The sequence below is a fragment of the Pygoscelis adeliae genome, unplaced genomic scaffold (genome assembly GCF_000699105.1).
Source record: "Pygoscelis adeliae isolate BGI_AS28 unplaced genomic scaffold, ASM69910v1 Scaffold298, whole genome shotgun sequence".
Lineage (NCBI taxonomy): Eukaryota > Metazoa > Chordata > Aves > Sphenisciformes > Spheniscidae > Pygoscelis > Pygoscelis adeliae.
This window is the reverse complement of record NW_008825303.1, coordinates 2,273,748-2,294,845: the sequence shown is the minus strand read 5'-3', so window position 1 is coordinate 2,294,845 and position 21,098 is coordinate 2,273,748. Positions and strand designations below refer to the sequence as shown.

The following is a 21,098-nucleotide window of genomic DNA, read 5'->3' as shown; positions in this document are numbered from 1 at the left end:
CATGAGTCAGCTTTGACCTTCCCTAGGTCTCTGGACTCTGTTCATTACCACTCCGAGAGCTGATATTCAATCTAGCAGCTAAGTGTGATAAGTGGGGAAAAATTTTTATCATGTGCATTTTATTCTTGAGCTTCAGATTACATAAAATGCTTGCCAGGCTATCAGGAACTTGCCAGAATTGCTGGGCTCGTGCTATATCACTGCAGACTCTGCTCCTCCAACCTCAGGAGCTGATAAGGGCCACACTGCTTGTCACTGCATGATTGGGAAGTTTCCAAAAACATTTAACAGCTTCAGGAGATGCTGGTGATGATTCAGTAGGTGGCATGGGTTCTTGTGACTCAGGGCTAATGACCCAAAATGGTGTTTAAGGCATTAATTGGCTGTAATGTGGGTGACGTTACTTTATTGATAGCCTGTAATAATTCATAGAATTTTTCAGAAACATTAGATTTATTAAATCTTGCTTTGAATTTCAAATGGTTTATTTGCTCTCTACTTATTCCAGTAAACTAGATCCTTCTGTTTGAGTCCATATTGCTCTACCGTTCCGACTCTGCTCTGGCAGTGGACACAGAGATCATCTTTGAGCCAGGATGTGTTGGGTTACCTTTGCATGGGCTGTAAAGACATGTGGATGAAAGGTGCCAGAGAGTGACGTTATCAGACACAGCCTATGTCCAAAGGTGCTGAGCATTCCCTGTTGTGAATATTGAAACTTGCCCTGTAAAGTCACTGTATTCTAGAGTACTATACAATCAGTCAGTAAAAACATGCATTTTTATGAAGTTATAAGAGGTGTCAGCAGAGTATTTAATAGATTGAGGGTTTGGGGGTTTTAGTTTTGTTCCATATAGTCTTACAGAAACACCAAGATACTTTCCCTTCAGTGACCTTGCTGTGCTAGGATTTCTGTTTTGTTGTTTCAGCTATTGTACTCTAGTTTCTTTGTAAATACTGTGCTGTTGGACACACTGTTTATTTACTGCTTAGATTAAACTGCTGCTATACCAAATCCTGGTTTAGTCTACAAAAAAAAAAGTCTACAAAAAATAAAACACACTACAAATTATTGCTATAGTCCATTTACAGAAGGCTTCCAGTTCTTTATGGCTGTGACCACAAACTTCCTACAAAAAACTTCCAGGAAAGTGGTTTTATGTATGTGTTTTGTGAACCTTGCATGGCCTTTGGTTGAGCTGTGTTTCATAAATGAGCTGAGAGCATACAAATGGACTGTAGAAATTCCCAACAGACTCCTGTCCTCTCTGCTGGGAAGAGCATACCAGTGCAATTACAAGTAGCAGAAGTCATCTCTGAAGTGTAAGGAAAGCGGGAGGAGAGTATTTAGCTTGATAAAATTACATGCAGTAGAGCAATTGCTCTAATCACTTAAATTTGAGAGGAAAACAGCTTTTTGAGGCTTGAGGTTTTTTCAGAAAGGCATTCAGCAACAATTCTCAAGGGCTTTGCTTGGAAAGTTAACAAAAATGCAACCATGAAAGGATAAAATTATTAGTGTAGTTTTTCCAAGAAAAAGAAATAGGAGTGAAAAAGATGGAAAAGTAATAAGATGCAGACTTTCTAAGCTTGAAATCGCCAGTTAAAACTGATCTGAATTGAATAGTGGCAAAAAGGCATGATGAACAAAACTGTTGACATAAAAACAATTGCTGTAACTAAGAATAAATGACTCTTCTTTGCTGAAACTAAATAAACCATCGTGTCTGAGCTCTAAAGGCAGCCTCTTGAATCTAGAGAAGTCCTGCATTCAGGTTAGCTAGATGCTATTATCTGTGATTTATGTTTATGTGTATTAACTTAAGAATGTACACATGATGATTTCATGATATATTTTTAGGATTTTTACTCGCCTCTAACTGTAGATTATGCAAAATCAAAGCAAAGGATGCTGTAAGTTCATTCACTAGAGAAAGGACAATGTGATGCTGACAGAAGGTGAAGCTGACTTGGCTTATGACATAGACTGTAAAGTAACCGATTGCTGTCAGTAAACATAAATAAAGTTATTTTCAGGGTTAAAGATACCGTATTGACTCAGAGCTCACACAATATATGACACTGGATAGGGTGTCATGTAATATTTTTCTTGCTGTCAAGGGACCAAACATAATTTATCATCCAATTAGAGAAAGAGAGCCAACGACTGGCAAACTTTGCAAAGTCTAGTAAACCTAAAATTAGATCTCTAAGCTGTGTTTTGGCTTCCTAAGCACAGGCAACCACATATGTGAATTACGTGGTTTGTCTTTGTTTGGGGTAGGGTTTGTAACAGCACATAAACCCTTTTAGGCTTGCATTCCCACAAGTGAATGTCTTAAATATGAAGAAAAAAGGACAAATATGAAATTCTTGTTTTTATTCAAACTGTGAACACCTCCTTATATTGTGAAAGCTCATTTTTTCAGTTTTCCTGTAAACTCCTTCCTGTAGTAGGCTGTTGTTTTTTATGATATGGTGCCTTGTGTATGTTGTTGTGCTCCAAATCTTGCTTTTAGATATATAGAGCATGTTTTGGGTAGTGGGGAAGGATGCTGCAAGACTGAAACCTTTACCTTACTCTTCTGTAGAAAATCATCTTAAATCAGAATTGTGTGTTCGTAATTTGATATAAACACAAGTCAGGACCATCTAGTTCTATCCCATGGATACGACTGCTGTTTTCAAGGTATTGCTGTGAGGCAGATGGATGAAGGGGTGTGCCTGAGGCAGCCCCGCGTTCTGACCAAGCTGAGCTCAGCACCTAGGTGTTTCTGTTTTCCTCAGTATGCGCACAGGAGGCAGTTTAAACAGGATCACTGAAAAATGTGAAAGTTTCCCAGTATGACTTTTACCTTCCCAGCAACTAATCTAATTCTGAATTGCAATCAGGCTTGAGTTTTGTTGTCTGCCTACATTGTATGGCTTTGAGACTTCTGGTGTGAGAAGTTTCCTTCAAGGCCCTTACGTTGTCCGAGATGTAATTATACTCTTGAAACCAGCTGGCTGGCATACCAACCATAGTTTCTTTAACTCAGCTTCGATCTTGAGAGAAGTGCACATCTGAGCAAGAACTGAAGTAGGCTAGGAAGAGCTCGGTGTAACCTTGTTAAAACATAATAAGCAACAACAAAACATGTGAGGGGGGAGATGATCAAGGGGAATGGAAGGTCAACTCCACTTCCCTTAAAAGCATTTGCTTGTGTCCACTCTAGTTTAATGAACTTTTCCATCTGGTGCAGCAATACCAAATGTGTTGATGTCAGTATTACCACGTTCATACTGCTGTAGCTTGGTGTACTTCAGATGGCTGTTTTCTGTTCTTCTCAGATGAAAAGAGGAAACCTCCACCTGTTTTTGGATTTTCACCTCCCTACACCTGCTGTAGGTCAAAACTGACATCAGAAAAGAATGATAGATATTTATGGCACCATTCAAGTAAATAAACTATGTGAAAAAAGTATTGCTGTGTTTTGCTCTATGCAGTAGGCCGTGACTGCACCCTTCCAACAGCCTGGACATATACTGCTGGCATTGCTGAGCCAAGCGGCTTCTCGTTGCAAACTCCAGCCTCAAGCGAACACCTCCCAAATTGGAAACAAAAGGAATCCCAACTAAATGCTCAGATCCCCAACTCTGTGAAAAGAAGGGTTAAACTGTCTTGCATTCGCAGTAGTCTGCATATGAATCTAGGCAGTTAAAAGACTGCTTGATACTCTTACGTTTTATTTTAGTTTCCTTTCCGATCATGTATTCTTGTGCAGGAACACCTCATGAATAAAAATATGAATGTTTATAATTGCAATTCTAATGATGTCTAGAGACATGAAATTTATTTGTAAGTCCAACTGTATGCTTACCCCTTATAATTTTATTTCATTTTTCCGGTAGCATTACCTGCATTTTACAGACTTTGGGAAATCAAGTACAGAAAGAGTAAGGTGTTATTTTCCATTAAGTGTGTAGGAACCTAATTACTGTTAAAGTCAGTGGGAGGTTACTGCCTAAAATCCCTTGTAAATCTGTTCCAAAGTAAATTGTCCTGGCTCATCTAGGGAGTTGAGTGTCACCTCTTGACTGGCAGAATGCCGGAGCACTGTCCTTTGCCAGGTTCGCTTACTTTTCAAAGAACTCCTTGAAAACGTATTTCAGTGTAAAGTGTATCTGTCAACATGTTCTAACGTATCATCTATTTTATGGGAATTTCAAGTTTTAACAACTACCAAAATAATAATAAAAATCCTCATTTTTAGAATTCTTTAATGTATGAAATTAACATGAATATGGGCAGGACATAAAGAAATAGACTGAACATGCAGAAAGGGAACATATGTTTGGTATTTGGGGAAAAAATGGGTTGCTCTTCTCAAATGACAGACAGAATCAGCTTCCTGACTTCTCCCCACTCTGGCCTCAGAGAGCCTGACTGGAGTCAGGTAACCTGTACTGTCGTCTCGGTATTTTGTTTACATATTTTCAGCATTTCATGACAGCTACTCAGTGATGTGGTACTTCTGGAATATCGGAGGGAGATTTGTATAAACCCATACCTATACAAACAGTTGCTTAAAGGCTCTCTTTATTCTAACGCTCCATAGCAATACCACTGTTATGCATTGAGGCATTCAAAACTGGCAGGCTGCACTTCTGTCATTCTCTCAAGTCAAATTCTGCCCCAGAGCATTACCCTCCAGAACCAGTATTAAAAATAAACTTCGAAAAAAGAGCAAGAAGTTATCTTGTTATTCTGGATTGTCCAGTTTCTCTCTTCCCCACATCCTTTCCACATCCTCTCCTGAACTGCACAGCAATTAAATAAGCTGAACTTGTGCTCCTCTAAAGCATGCTTCTGAAAATAGACTCCAAAACCACCCAATAATATTGTCTCTGTGTTCTTATTCAGTGACAGATCTCCTAGATGATAGTAGCAATGCGAATAATAGGTTGTCTTCATTGCTAGGATAAATTCCCTTATTAATGATAGACAGATTTGATGTTGTACCTAATTATAACTGACAGATTGCAGCTGCTGTTGTTTATACTCTTGGGCTGTTAACACAATTGAGGACAGCCTATGTTGAATCTGTGACAAGGCTGTTGTACAGCTGTACAAAATATTTCTGAAAGGGAACAAACTTCATTTCTTTAAAAAAAAAATAATTAGTAAGTGTCAGCCTCTAAGCTTATCTTGTGTGTGTTGTAAATACTGCTTTTTATGATCCCAGTCATCTTCATTTCGGTGATATACTAAAGCCCATGAATTTTGGCAAAGTAATTTGGCTGAAATTTGGACATCTGAGTTGTGAAATTTAGTTTGAAGTCTAAGATCAGCCACAGACTCCCCATGTGAAATTAAGTAAATGGCTTAATTTCTCAGTGCTGTCAACTCAGGTGTCAGAGACACATACTTTCCTTTCTCCTACTTTTTTCTTAGCCTAGATTGAAAGTTTTGGGAAGCTGACGCTGTTTGATTCTTATGTGCTGAACACGGATGCATTAGGAGGCGCAGAAATGCTGTTGTCTTGGTCCTTGACTTTACAAGCTCTGTAGTTAACAAGAAATCCAAAGTGTGTCTGACTGTGATTGTAAAATGCCAGTGAGACATCCTCTTTTTTTCATAGCTGTATGGGCCTCCACATGAACTATGCATTGTGTCTGGTAGAAAAGTAGAGCAATATTTCTCAGTGTCTCAGCAATATTTCTCCCTTTGACACTTGTTCAAAGACTTTTCTCCCTGCCCGTCCCTTCTCCAGCCTTTAGCTCTTCTCTTAGTGTGCTTCGGTGTATCAGTGCCTGGCAAAGCGTTGGGCTACTTGTGAGAGAGAGACACCAGCTGCTGCTTTATGACAGCAGTCTTTAAGGTGGTCCGAAAATACTTCAGCATTACCCTGTGATACTTTAATAAAGACCCTGGGAATTCAGGAACAAGCATGGGCAAAGCAAATGTGCTCTGCAGTGAGTAGGGAAATGGGTAAGCGTGAGTTATGGACAGTATCATCAGTAATTACGTTGTAACTGTCTTAAATGTCCTAGGCTAAGAAATTGCACATTTGTATTTTTCCCTGTGGCTTGCAACCTCTTCTACTCAGTCGCAAGCTGTCTCAGTAAAGACTGTCTGCAAAAGCCTGTTTTTAAGGGATAAAGGAAATGGCATGAAGACTGGGACAGGAGCAGGTAGAGTGTGTGTTTGTGGGTACACATGCGAGGAGGAAATAGCAGATTACAAGGGAATAGGTATTGTGATGAACAATTGTCCCGGACTATAAGTATGTAAAAGGAGAAGACAGGAATTCCTATGCTGTGTCGTCATTATTTTTGTAAGCTTTTAAGTAAACGAAAATGTACAAAATCCACAGTATCACTGGACTTTTTAAATGCAAAAGTGACTGTGTTCATTCCCATAATCAGCTCTCATAAAATAATATTTTCTCCCTGAACTTTGCTGGCAAAATTTATGTCCCCAGAAAGAATTCAAGGAAGCAAACACAGCAACGTTAGTACTGTGTCTCTTTAGAAAAAGTGTGGACCAAGCAAGATGAATGTCTTGCAAAATATGAACAAACAAACAAAAAAACCCCATGAAACCCACGATGTTCTACACAGACAGCTCTCAGCACTGCAGAACAAACTCTTTTAGCAGAATGTTTAAGGCAAGTTTGGGGATTTTGTAGCAGGAATTTCACTCTTAAGTTCTCTAGGGGTTTGCACGTAATGATAAAACCAGGAGGCAGAAATATGGATGAATTAATGGATTTGACAAATGGCTGCAGTCTCAATTCTGTTTGTGATTGATTATTCCTAAAGGGATAAGTACATTTGTCCCATCTGTTCCTACCTCTCTCCTGAGAAGTGTTTAGGATACATATGAAAATGAAAACCAAAAAAAAAAGTACTCCAGGCTGTCTGGCATTGTTTGAACCCTTTGAAATGAGAGGCTGCCTCTGCCATGGAGCGTTAGCTTTTGAGAGCAGTTGAGCACCAAGTGACAGCCTTAATTTTTAATTTCTTTGCCTTTGTATTTTTAAGACAGACTCCAACCAGACGTCTGTGGTAATGAAGCACTAAGTACATTATATAATTATAAGGTTCTGAATATAATTGCTGTGTATGCTGCATAATTTAAGTTCCAACTGTACTTGCATCTCTCATTTACCAAGCCAGTGAAGGATGTAATAATATTGAAAACAATAACAGCTCAGTGCTTCTACAGTGTAGTCATGCGGGGTTGCACTTAATGAGTTTGTTTGTGATTCTTATAAAGAGATCCTGGCTGATAAAATCACAGTAGCTAAAGGTGAAGGTTATCTGTAAGATGAGTCTTTTCCTTGCAAGTCTGGATATAATGCCCTGAGTAAGGAAATATCTGATACTAAACGTGTATTCTGGGACTGGAGACCTGCCAATTCTTGCAGAGTGAGATCTCAGATGTAGTGCATTGTGGCAGGGGAGAACAGGGCTGCTCTTGGGTATAAGAAGGAGCTCACTGTCTTGTTTTGTCTGTTTGTAAAGTGGTTGGATATCAGCAGAGACTCGTGAATCTGAGGAGAGAAGGGCTTGGATAAGATAGTCCTTTTGGTGGTAGGATCTTGCACACCTGTTAGGTGTTACACATGCCAGGCAAGGGGTAACTATTTGCACTGTTCTCAGAGGTTTCTTATTTATTAGTTGACTGTGGATTCCTGGACATATAGCTTACTAGAACTTTAAAATTTATTTCTGCTCCATGGTGGAAATGCAGTGAAATATTTTTGTGGTTTTTGCAAAAGTATGATTCTATCAAATATTCATTGTTAAAACCTGAGCCTTTTCTGACTAAGGAGTGCTTGGTAGGATATGGGGTACACATATGGTAGACTTAAAGTCTCCATGTTTTTCATTCCAATTATTACAAAAAGGGTGGAGCATGGATTTGAGCTGGGGCTCCTTGCCTCCAAATCACTGAGATTCTGCAGATATTGCTTTCCCCCCCTCCCATTTTGATATCAAGTTACCAAAACAAAATGCAGCTTTCATGAAGCAATAGTTTTAGCCAAAATTTAACTAAAATCCTCTTCTGTCTTTAGAGCTTGCTTGTTTTTCATCTCACTGTTACCTCGAGATGCATTGTACACTTGAACAAAGCAGACTGAAGCGCATGACCTTATCCATAGTCTCAATTCTCCAGCTATCTGGTGCCCTTCACCAGCGTGGTAGCGTTCGTAACAGTACATACGTGGCCTGTTTGCAAGGCAGATTCTGTGGTCTTTTCTTTTTCTTTCCCTCTGCCAAAAGGGAGTTTAATAAATCCCTCCTGTAATCTAGCAATGGAAAAATAAATAACAAGAAGTAACCCTCAGCTTAGAGTTTCTGGCAGAGGAGGTTTAGGGTGGTAATAAACTGTTCTTGCTACTTGAAATCACAGATGTACTCAGGTGGGCTATGAGGTCCTTTAACTAGTGTCCAAACAAAAGTAGTCAACTTTTCTTTCCATTCATACTCTTGTAGCTTTTATTGCAGAGAGATTGCTCCAAGACTTGTCAGCAGCAGCCTGCCATCAGACTTACCAAACGCAATCTCTGAATGCTGCTACTAGGGTAATTTTCCTTGGCGGTTGTTCTTGCCACTACAACACTTCCCCATTAGCTCCTTGTTTTCCACCAGCTCAAATTCAACATCCCATTTTATTATGTACTTTACACCTCATTATGTCCAGGTCTGCACTAGCAGTTAGTTATGGAAAGGTAAAGTAATAAAAAATTCTGAAGTACCATTAGGTACAAGAAGGTTCATCAGAACGTACGTATTTGTTTAAAAATGAGTGTAGTTTATTTTAACACTTTGTATGAAAGTTACTGAATCGGTGAAAATACTGGGCTTCCTATCGAGCAATGAGAGAGAGCAGTAAGTGAATGAAACTCATCCTGAATGGAGTGGACTGACCACATTTATGTTTGGACTGACTTAAGTTTATGTCAAGACCAAATGTTCTTACTCCTCATTGTTGCTTGAGTGGGAGGTGCTCGAGCTAGGAGAGCAGTGAGTCTGCATCAGTTTTGTTTGAAAGAATTAACGTGAAAGCTTTTTGTGCTTTAACCTAGGTTTTCTTTTTTTAAACCTGTCAGTTTTTGAGTTTCAGTTTTACAAGATCTAAGGAAAACTTGCGAATTGGAGAGTGTTTGTGTCCAAACAAGGCAATTTTGCATGAATTCTGTGAGAAATCTTTATCCTAACTTGATTTTAGTAAAGACTAGTTGAAATTTAGAGTTTCTGATGAAACCTCAAGCCATACAGTTTCACATAACTTCAGACGAACAAGTATTCAGGTATCTTCATTAATCGACCTAAGGAGTTAATATATATTTAAATCTCTATGCCCACTACTCTGCTTAATTTGAATATTACAAATTTAAATCAAACCTAAAAAGCTACAGGTGTTTAATTAAATCTGCCGAGTGATCCCTTCATGAAAAGAAATGTGTTTCTGTTTAAGTGTGATTTTTGTCTGCTTTTTGGAGTCACTTTGGACAAGAGCCTATTACATTGCATGGCACAGCACTGGTTGTCCTTAGTATTTCTGTTACAGTAGCAGCAAATGGAGATAGACACCTTTGTGCTAAGTAGTGTACAAATATCTGTAGGCATACTGTGTGGAAGAAAGAAAGTCTCTTTCCTGTTTCGCTGATGGGGCAAAAGTGAATTGCTAAAGGGAATACAATTCATTTATGGCAGAATTCAGATAGCTCAAATCCCTCCAGTACTTTAGCTACAGACCATCCTTTTCCCTTAATTCTTGTAAGGTAGAAGCAGCTCTCCTAACGTGTCCTGTGTAGACTAAATGCAAACACACGGTAGTAGCTTATGATCTAATTTCCTTGTTTGTATGTCTGTGATGATTTTAGTGTGATTAAACATTTCTAAGATACAACACAGTTGCCCTTGTCCCTTCCAAATGGGATGAGCAAAAGGATCCCCTGAATAATCACTGTTTCATTTCACATTCTTGCCTTCTGTAGAATTCGTATTACTCAAAGCCTGCTTTAGCTGCAGACCACCTTTCTTCATTTTGATAAGACATCTCTCAGCTTGATTATAGTTATTTTTTCAGAAGACAGTTGAGAAGGAGGGAATATCAACTCTGTGGAGATAGTGCCTTCTCTGAGTTCAAACAGTGCCTCTCAAGGGCATGATGAAGAAAGAAAAGCTCACACGAAGAACAAAGCAGGATCCCCTACTTTCCTGTTGAAGAGTCAGTAACAACTGTCTCATCTTGAAAGGTTCCCACCACTGACATAAGGCTGAAACCTGCAGGGTTACTATTATTTGAGTTAATCATCTGACCTCCAAGTATTTCCCTCTTAAGAGATAAGGGGGAAATTTTACAGTTGGACTGGAATATCTTACTTTAGGAGCCACAGTGAGGAAAATTTTATTGGCAAATGGCAGCTACATGCCTTTTAAACTTTAATGCAGCTACTTTACTATTTGGTACAGTGGGAAATTCTGTGTCCTTGAAGCACAGTGAGAAAGCTGCACTTACTCTAGTTACATTTACAGCTAAATTATCAAGTGAAGTGCAGAAATACGAATAAACAATTCTCTTATTTGAAAATTGGTTACTGGAGACCAGTTCTACATTTCCAAAGGGTTATCAATCCTTTCAGTTCTTTTCTGAGAGATTATTCTTAAGGGAAATACTTTAATGCATGCGTGTCCTTTCAGAACATCCAGTGGTAGGTTGCAGACTTGAATGCCTTAAGCATTCAAGGAAGTAGTGAAGGAGTGGTAATTTGAACCTTTTGAGACAGATCTTATTCATTTAAACATGAACTGGTTTTTAGAGATTGTAACATCTGTCCTTCCTTCTTGTCAGACATTGCTTGGTTTTGCTAAATTTCAGACACAGCAGGAGGCTACCTTGTTATGCTCTAGTGACTTTAACTGCAGAATTCTGACAGTTCTCACTATTGTACCAAGAACGAGCTTGTATGGTTAGCAGCGTTGCTCAGGGGTTGCAGGATCAAGCTTTGTATATGAATGGCTTCTTTGGGAAGCTGTGAAAAGCTTTAAGAGAATTTTTGTTATCTTCTTGTCCTTGCAGTGGCCAGTTTGCTATAGTGAAGAAATGTCGAGAAAAAAGCACCGGTATGGAGTATGCTGCTAAGTTCATTAAAAAACGTCAGAGTCGGGCCAGCCGTCGCGGAGTGAGACGTGAGGAAATTGAACGGGAGGTTACTATTCTGCAGCAGATTCTGCATGCCAACATCATCAAGTTGCATGACATCTATGAGAACAAGACGGATGTGGTCCTCATCCTTGAGCTGTGAGTAAGGGGACTTCCTATCCTCCGGGGTAGGATGAGGTAAATAGGAACCGGAAAGGGCTGCAGAGGCTGCCAGAACATAGAGGCACTGTTGAAATGGAGCTGTTGTGTTCTCAGGCCTCGCAGATCTTGGCAGGAGAATTGAGTGATGTTGCTGGTAAACAGGCCCCCCAGTTCATCCGTGTGCCCTGGGGATACAGGTGCACCTTAACATCAGCTGAGGCCATTGTTACTGAGCCAGGGAGTGTTGTCAACTTGAAAACAGCTTACTAACGGAGGGATTACCTCACGTCTGCCTAGTGCTGCCCTGACACGAACCTTGGAGGAAGCACAAATGGCCACTGAATGCTCATTTAATTTTTCTTTCTGCTTTCATCTCTTCCAATGCATGGGAAGCCATCAAGTCCTTTGCAAAATTTGTAGCCATTCTCACTACTCCCATATTTTCCTCATTTAGAGGTGACTAGGGGAAAAGAAGGGAGGCGGGCAAGAGAAGAGTTTTTTTTAAAAGCTAGACTTTGACTATCGAGGATGAATAGCAGCAGGGTAGGAGTGAAGGAGAGCTGCTCACTCTCCTCTTTTCCCCCCATGCGATGGGGGAAAACCCCTGCCATTTAGGTCCTGTTGACAGGTGAACACCCCCCAGCCAGGGGATCTGTGGACTGCTGTAGCCTCACCCCTGCATTGTGACCCATCGGATAGCCAGGCTACTGGTTTAGGATGACTATCAGACATATTTGGCTATGTAACGCAAACTGGTTTGTGCTGTTTAAGAAGATATTTAAAACCAGCTAGCAGCAGCTTCTCTGTCTAGGCTGAGGGGACAACAGCTTATTCTGCAGAATCTGTGCATGTCCCAGCCTGGAAGAATAAATGCACAGCCCAGGGAAGCTGGAGGTGTGGTCAGGAATCTTCTTAACAAAGCCTTGGCTAAGGAGCCTTTGCTTAGTTGGAACATGAGTTTGCATTTCAGGGACTTTGATGCTTTTGTCTGTATTTAATCTTACTGACTGAAAGGAAGTGAGAGAACCTGGCTAATAGGTGTTACTATGTAGAGAAATGCCAGTTTATTAGAATTTGAAGCAGTATCAAAATTGCCGGTCTCTGCAATAGCTATTAAATTACCTGCGTGAATTGTTTGGCTGTTTGTTTCATCAGCCTAGGAATACTACATCCCAAAGACACAGCTATTTCTTACACCCTGTTGCCGTTCCTGTATGTTTGCTGGAACCAAGGTGAAACATTTGAGACAGATGCAGACCATGGGCTAATAATGTAATCTCTTACAACGCAACTTGTTTTGAACGTGTTCTGCCTGTTTCTACCGCCTGGCTTGAGATTCTTAGTCTGCCATTTGGACAGACATGCCTGACCATGTTTTGGAGAGCTGTCATATCATTTTAACAGTGTTTCAAAGTCATTATGTTTTGGGGATTGCATGCAGGGGTTAGTTATGTGACGTTAATCTGAAATGTGTGTGGAGGGTAAAGTTTACACAGTCACTTCAACGCTGACACTAATGTACGTGTGATGGAATTTCTTCACTTTTGTAAAATGTAATGTGATATAGAAGGACCCTAACAATAAAGAGGAATAGGAGGATGATTTTACAAAGAAGAAATACCTCTTTCCAGCCTGGCCAGGAGAGATTTGCTCTGTGTAAATAGCAATTTTGTCTCCTGGCCTTGCAACCAATATGAGTCAAAATTACATTGGAAGAGTTATTCCTGTTCATGTGACTTTAGCTTATATTGGAGAGGCTGAAATAAAGGTTTTGTGAGAAGGGACTAGTGATATCCCAAAAGAATGAAGAGTTGCTTTGGCAGAGCTAGGGCAGGACACATAAACCAGTTGCAGCAGTTTTCAGGATTACTAGTGTGCAATACCAAGAGAAGATTATTAGAGTAAGTAACTGATCTATCACATAGACTGAATATACTGAAGTGTTAGATGCTACAGGAAATTGTCATCACTCTAGGTAGGTCATGTAATTAATTTCACCTTCCCCTGCTTGTGCCAGAGATGCAAATTCTTCACTGTGAAGTCAGGAGGGGAACAAAGTTGCCTGCTGCTGTTTGGCTTTCTGTTCTCAGCATTATTTGCCAGCCATTCTGATGCATATTAGATTTGACCTGTAGCGGTTGGGAGGTTACAGAAAGATCACTTGCTCCTCTGCGTTGCATCTGCAGCTGAGCGCTGTAGAACATTTGGATGACCCCAAATTTAATAGTGTTACTGTCAATGTGTTAGTTTGAGAGTCATTTCAAGAAAACTTTGCAGTTGCCTAGTGTCAATTACTGAGTAAAAAAAAAAAAGTGCCATGGTAAAATTATATCGCTTTTTAAAGAAATGAAAGAGGGGAGGCACCAAGTGATTGGGTCTGTTTATACCCAAACTTATACTGGGATAATGAATTTGGATGAAACTTGGCACTTGACTTGTTGCCATTCCAGGGGTTTCACGGCTGAGGATCAGGTCTGTAAGAGAAGTGAGTGACTCTGCGTGCACAGATGATCATATAGACCTATGTCCAAAGCATCTCCTTCTGTACAGTTCATAGTGTCTGCTGTTGGTCTACCTTAAGGAGTTGAAAGGGATGTAGATTATCTTAGTGCATGTGCAAATTTATGTGTATTTGTGTGGCTCAGCCTTCCTAATCTCCACTGAGAACCTGGGGAAACCTGAACACTGTCACACAAAGCAGAGAGTAGAATTGTGCGCTTGTACTCATCAGAGCCAGGAATGGAAATAGCTCTTCTAACAAATGCTGGTCAGAATGTCTTGGCCTAAAGGGATGAAATTTGTCATGTAGTGAAGGAAGACAGACATCAATTTAAGCTTTTGTGGAATCAATATCATCTAGTTTACAAAGCTCCAAGTCTTAGAGGAGCTGTGCAGAAGATGACATGTCCTTTATCTGTCAATTAATGGTACTAAGGTAAAGCTGTAAGCAAGGAGACAGCCTGAGGTCTTCTACTTACTATAGCTTTTAGGTAATGAGTAAATGATGCAATTTTTCTGTATGTATGAATCAGGAAATACAGAGACACCGTGGCTGAAGTTATGTAGACCATATGTTCCCTAGGGCACCTGCCTTGACCTTGTGTATGGAATCCAGGCAATGAAGCTTTGATCCCTGAGTGAGATAAAATAACCACTAGCTTTCCAGGGGAGCCAGCATTTAGGCCAGGGAGCATTTCTGGAGATTAATGTGGCTGCTGGCAGATGGCATATGAGTGATGATAAGCATCTGTTAATTTTTAAGTATATGTCTGTGGCCAAATGTTGGTCGCTGTAGCCATGCACTGGAAGACAGGAAAGAAGCTTGCTTTTTCTGACTGGCAGCTACTTTGTGCTAAAACAGCCTCCCGTTTCATTACCGTCTGCCTTTTCCTGTCCTCACACAGCCTGACACATATACCGTGTCCTATTGTCAGGCTGTAGCTTATTGCACTTTTAAAAGTCTGGGTGCAACGGGGTTTTTCACCTGATTAAGGCCACTGCATTCAGCTGCTGTATACAAATTGAGGATGATGATAATTGCTAAGAAAGATAATTAAATTCTCTCTGTAAACAGATGATCTCTCCTCCTGACACTCTGATATCGGAGTCTCATACTCCCTGCGGTTTATCAAAATAAGCATTACAGCACCTGGCCAACTAATCTTACATTAAGCTACAAGTGGACTTCAGCTTCAAAAGAATGTCCCCAGTACTCGTGATTAATTGAAGAAGCTACCCTGGTGTTTAAAAGAGGCTTTGGCTAAAATGTTGACCTTCTCCCAAACTGACTGTGCTGGCACAGGCAAGACTATCTCCTCTTGTACACAGGGGTTGATTCTACAGGTGCTGTTCCTTCTGTTCAAGAGCAGGAAGAGCATTGCCAAGTCCACTGCTGTTACATGCAGTTTGGCAGGTACATAGTTTGCCCTTCCTTGTGCACGTTGTTCGGGGATATGCTCTCCACAGCTTTTTGTGACCTTGCTGTTCTCTGTCTCTTGGGCTCTGCCTTGAGGCTGCTTTGCCCAAACAAAAGCAGCCTAAAGGCAGGTTTGATTGATACCCAGTCTCCTCTACTGGTAAGTGCCAAGATTGTGTACACAAAATAAACAGCTGTTTCCAAGAAGTAAGGTAGCATTGTCATTTGTCTTTTATTGGACTTCGAAGAAAGAGCAAAGGTGTCATTTGTTTGCTTCTTTGCTTGCCATGGAATAAGGTGACATGATAAAAGGGAGCGAGATGGAACCATTTAAGAGATGGAACCAGAGGAAGGAATTCTTCTGTAACCTAAGGTCCTTTGAGAAAGGAGCATTTGCTCTTATACAGGTGGTGCTGATTTAGAAAACACACCTCCCTGGATGCTCAAATGTAACTTGTAGTGCAGTTATGAGTGTTTTACTGCAAAGGAGTTAGTGCTGAACTGCTTTTTTCCTGGGATGCCATAATGGCTGGCTTTTGGGATTGCTAAGTCTCTTCTGCCTGAGGGTTTCTCTGAGTTCAGGTGCATAACTTGGATAAGAATGATCCTGCACTAAACTGCTTACCGCTCTCTTTGTACAATTTACTCAAACCTGTTTTTAAAGCCTGAGTCTTTGTTAATGAGAAATCATCACATCTCTTCTACTGAATTTTCCTTTAGATTACTCTTTTAAGATCTCTGCAGCTTAGGCTAATGTCTTAGGCTATACAACAAGACTCGAGATTAATGTACTGTTTGCAATGTATGCTGATCTCTGACCTTCAGAAAATGAAATGCTCATGAAGTTGTAAGAGGGAGTCTTTTGCTGATAAAGTCACAGACGGACTTCGGACTTCAGACTCCCTGAATCTTTTTTTGGTTTCCTTTTTTATTTTTATGTTGTATTCTGTGCCTTGGAAGTTCCCCCTGCCTAGTCTGATTCAAGGTTTGTCTGAAGTAGAGAGAAGTGGGAAAGTACAGCAAGGAGCTAGCAAGTAAATCTCCTGTGATCTTTGTTCTTGCAGGCTGTATAGTTTCTTCAGTGATGCCTTAGGTGTAGCTGGTTGCTCAGGGTGTTGCTGAGGTTGCTGTTGGGGCAAAATCCCTGGTGTGCCCTGAGCAGCTAACCCAACTGTTTTAAGTGACCGCTCTTGGGGGCAGCAAGAGAGAAAGGGAATTAAGTACCTCCAGTCTGGGCAGCTAAACAATTTTCTGACATTCCTTTGTATAGCAAAGAAGATTCCTCAAAAGCAAGTTGCCAGCCTCCTCCAGCCGGGAAGGTATCCTCTAACATCCTTAGCACAATCCTCTGTGCCAGGGGGAGTTGAGGGGAACGGCTTTCACAAAGTGGCTCAGCTTGTGTGCTCTCCTTAAGTGGTATCTTATTTGCTGGTGTTGGAGAACTGGAGGCTGGTCTACATGGGCTGTCGGTCTGGCCCGAGAGAGAACTTTTTTATTCTTAGTCCTGGTTAAAGAGTCCACCTTGAGGAACAATCACCAAGGGGATTTTACAGGGTAAAAGTGGAAGAGAGAGTAATATACCTACATGGTTAAATTCCAGAAAAGTAAAAGAAAAGTATCCCAGTACAACTGGCTTCCTGATGACCAGGCTGTAGTGCCTGCCAGAGGTGATTGCTTAAGTGCAGTTTGAATAGAAATCATTAAGAAAATGGGACTTGCCTCCTCTCTGTACACAGGTTTCACCAAGAGACTACCAGGCTTTATTTACAGATTTCTTTACCGGCTTGTCACAATCAGCTGTAGTTTTTAAACTAATGAACCAAGGCCCCTAAATCTACTACAATAAGGAAAGGAGGCAGTGTTCCCTGGCTCCTGAAATGGACAGGGTGAAACAAAACCTGTCCAGCAAGGCTCATGGCAGTGCTGAGACCCTTGGTATGTGTCACCTAAAAAGAAAATCAGTGACCAAATAAGAGTCTCACAGGCTGAGTAACTGAGATTAATAGGAAGGAGAAGGCGGCAGCCGGAGACAGCAGTTGCAACATATTCCTGGGTCATATAATTTTATTTTTGTTTGCCAGCCATTTAGTTGTAACAATTAAAGCATCAAGTGACTTCTGCCCAGGTGAAGTGAGGTGACTTCTGCCCAGGTGAAGTGTCCTGCCTCACGTTGCTTAGAAAGTTTCTGACTATGTGGGAGCTGCAAAAAAAAAATAAAATCCAGTAATCAATGCTCAAGTCAATAGGCCCTGTGTAAATCTCTGCCTTTGGAACAGCAAGGTATGCTGTCACCTACAGCAACAGTAGAAGCTAAGGAATAAGCCAAATGTCTTTGTGGCTTTTGACACGTTGTTGTTCTTTGCAGTTGACTTCTCTCTGCAGTTTTTGTAGCTGTTCACAATAGTTTACTCTGAAAGAGGCAGAGTAGGGAGTCGCCATCTTGTCACCACCAGTGTTGTGCAGGAGCCTGGGGTCAGAGGAATGATTGCACAAAAGACCTCTGTAGTGCACAGTGTGATCTAACTCGTCTGTGAGTCACAGCACTTAGTTAACTCAAAGCATTTGAACCTGCCAGTTCTTTTACAGGTATTTCATCAGACAACAGGGCCAAAAGCTTGTTTTCCAAAATGACTGTTGGATCTTTCAAGTCTTGTGCTTGTACTCTGGTGAGCACAGGTGGGTAGTACGTCTGAGCCCAAGAGCAACAACCACTTTGTGGGTGCCCCCAACAGTAAATTTGAATGAGAATAAATCAATATCAATGACAGCGTGAACTGGGAACAATAAATGTAAGTGTAATTATGAATAACAACTGTAAATAATGCCCAATTCAATATCTAGATCATCCTGTTTCATAATATAGAAAAATGGCACTGGAACTCTCAATACAAGGCATAAAAATGCAAATAGAAGTCTTATGTACTAAATATGCATGGAATGTATTTCAATTTTGATGTGAAAACACATAGTAACTAGTAGCACTTCCTTGATTTGGGAAAACAATTTTAGGTACCTTCCAAGCAGCTACAGTCTGCTCTCTTCTTAAAAATTCAGCACAAAATAAATGCTTTCCTGTCAGTTATGTCAGGCAAGAATCTGTATTAGAACAATGTAATGGCTGTTCCGGAAAGAAAAAAGATTCTGTTGGCAGATCTTACTGCCTCATGTTTCTGATGGCAACTGATAAGAGAAGTAATTCTTTAACAGTTGTTGACTATTACAATTTGTTCTATTTCCTCAGTCTCATCCAGAATGAAAATGTTGAAAAATAGCAGCTGAAGTGGTTAACATCAAATTCTACCTGTTGAAATACGTACACGCCTGTAGATTCATCAAACAATGTACCTTTTTTCGGTCCTTTATAATCCTAATCAAACCTTGCAGCATCAATGAATTAGGGAAACCTAGCCCTTAATTTACAGGGGAGAGAGCCGAAGCCAAAAGGAAGTTTTGGCATACTTGGGACCAGAGTACAAAACTCTAGATTGTCTGCAAGAGTGGCCTTTTCCTAATTGTATGGAGGGTTTTTGCTACTTTAGTTTTCTGTGCTTACATTTATTTTATATCTTATAATGTGGTAGATAACAGGACATTTTCTGGTGTGTTTTGCAGAGTTTCTGGAGGAGAACTTTTTGACTTCCTGGCACAGAAGGAGTCTTTGAGTGAAGAGGAAGCAACCAGATTCATCAAGCAGATTTTGGATGGTGTGAATTACCTTCACTCTAAGAAAATTGCTCACTTTGATTTAAAGGTAAAGATGCTGATTTAGACTTACTGTTATTGTTGTTTTTTAATGACGGACTGTACCTTCTACAATTTGTTAGATATCTGTATTTGATAACGTGCCTAAAATAATAGGTAAGACCATTTTAAATGCACTTCACAGCTGATTGCTCCAAGGAGAATGATCTCCTTTATCAGGCCTATGTTAACGTTTGGATGGGCTTATATATATACTGACTGAGAAAAAGAAATTGTAAGTCTTCATCCTTCAGCTGTTTGCATTTGTGGTATCATCCAAAGCATGATGTTTTAAAAAAATAATAATAAATTAGAATTATGTACAGAAGAAATGCATTTTTCGGAAGAGGAGGGCCAGGTCCAGCTACAAACAACTGTTGCTGTTTCCATTCCCCACTGTGTTTGGAATTACATGAGGAGTATGTGTCATCCAGTGCAGTTTGGTTAACAAAAAGGCTTCTTGCTTTCTTAGCTGCTTAGGGCCTTGAAAGCACATCACACAGAGCTCTCTTCCTACCGTATCGGATGACACCTATAGCTTTGGTCCTTGACTTTGATATCAGTACAACTGGCCTAGGCAATACAGAAACGACTGTCTCTCTCTCCTTTTGATTGTGGCCTACCTAGGTGAACATGCTTCTCTGAAGCTAGGAGTCTGTTGTCCTTGGGAATCAAACTCTTGAGACTAGAAGTAAGTGCTTTCTCAGTAGCAGACTCACAGCTACAGAACTGGCTGCCTCAAACATTGCTGTTTCCAGAAATACATTCAAAATGCACTTATCCCCTAGGAGAAAGTAGAGTAAAACAGAGGAGGGAACTGTTTTAAAATGAAGGAAAATGGAAGATGCTCTACTGCTAGATTACATGTTCCTTGACCTAACTTTAAATCCAGGTTAGATTATTACTAATTATGTGTGTGCTATAGATAGACTCCTCCCAGATTCTCAGTATATATATATGCTGATTCTTTGTGCTAAGTGTGTGCCTAATGCTGTCTGTTTTAAATTGCTTGATCTTGAGTCACTGTTAATGGCATATATGTAGTCGCTGCAAATCACATCTAACCTAAGAAACTGGTTAGCAAACTACCGTCCAAATCTTCACAGGGTGCATGTGAAAAAGCATAGGAGATGTGTGAACATGTAAAGGATGTACACTTGATTTTGAAATTACTACATGAATCCAGAAGCCAAAGACTGAAAGTTTTCACTGTGTGTTAGAAAACAGTGTAATATCCAGTGGCATGAAATTATTGTGAGAATATAGGTGCAACTTTTTCTACACTGATCTCTAGCTACTGATTTTGATATTTAATACCAGTAATGTCAGGTGGTCAATGAAGATGTTACAAGAAATGTAAGATAGAAATCAGAAAGGATAAGTAAAGAATCATTTCACTGATAGCGAATATCAAATGACCTAAAACATTCACAGAATAACTCTCCTGGGTTTTATAGGACTGCGTTTGGAGTTTTGCTAGTGTTAAATTCAACACGTATTTTTAAGCAGTGATCTGACCAGATAGAGGATGATTCATAATTATCTCGTCACTTGACAGGGCTCCAACCACTGCAGTGGAGCTACAGTGACTTGCATCACCTAAGGAATAAAACAGTCCAAGAGGTAGTGACTGTGACTTTTTGCCATTTCAGTCTGTTCTGTCTGCTCTAAACAAGCTTACCTCATGTATCTGGGGTGAAAACATATGCCCTAGATCCATGGATGAAAACCAGACTTGTTAGCCTGAGGCTAAAATATTCTTGGTCCAATGACTATGACAATAAATTATTCATATGCTCTTTTTCCCAGTGCAGCTCTGACTGATAGTCTGTGTTAGCAGGAGCTCCTTCCATGTTAGGATCTGCTGTGAAAAGGCCAGGCAGCTGCCAGCAGGGAATCAAACTGTCTCTGTGTTGCTCTTGCGCTTATGATTAAGTTCTGACAAATTAATGCATTAAACCTCTTCATGGGAGATAAACCGAACCCATAGTTTACTCTGAAACCTGTGAAATAGGGCCACGGTAGGGAGTAACTAAGGCTGAGAAATTTAGTTTAAGAAATAAGTTTATGAAATATCTGTTATATCTGGTAAAGAAAGTCACAGTCTGTGGTTGAAAAAGCTTTAATTTCACAGTTCTA

At 40.2% G+C, this 21,098-nt stretch overlaps 1 protein-coding gene across 1 annotated transcript in view; it reads left to right on the top strand.

Moving 5' to 3' along the window:
- Positions 1-21,098, top strand: part of DAPK2 (death-associated protein kinase 2) — a 46,866-nt gene that overhangs the window by 14,835 nt on the left and 10,933 nt on the right. Inside the window, exons 3-4 of the mRNA XM_009330058.1 lie at positions 11,078-11,299; positions 18,831-18,969. Coding sequence (XP_009328333.1) covers positions 11,078-11,299; positions 18,831-18,969 — 361 coding nt within the window. The remainder of the gene's footprint in view (positions 1-11,077; positions 11,300-18,830; positions 18,970-21,098) is intronic.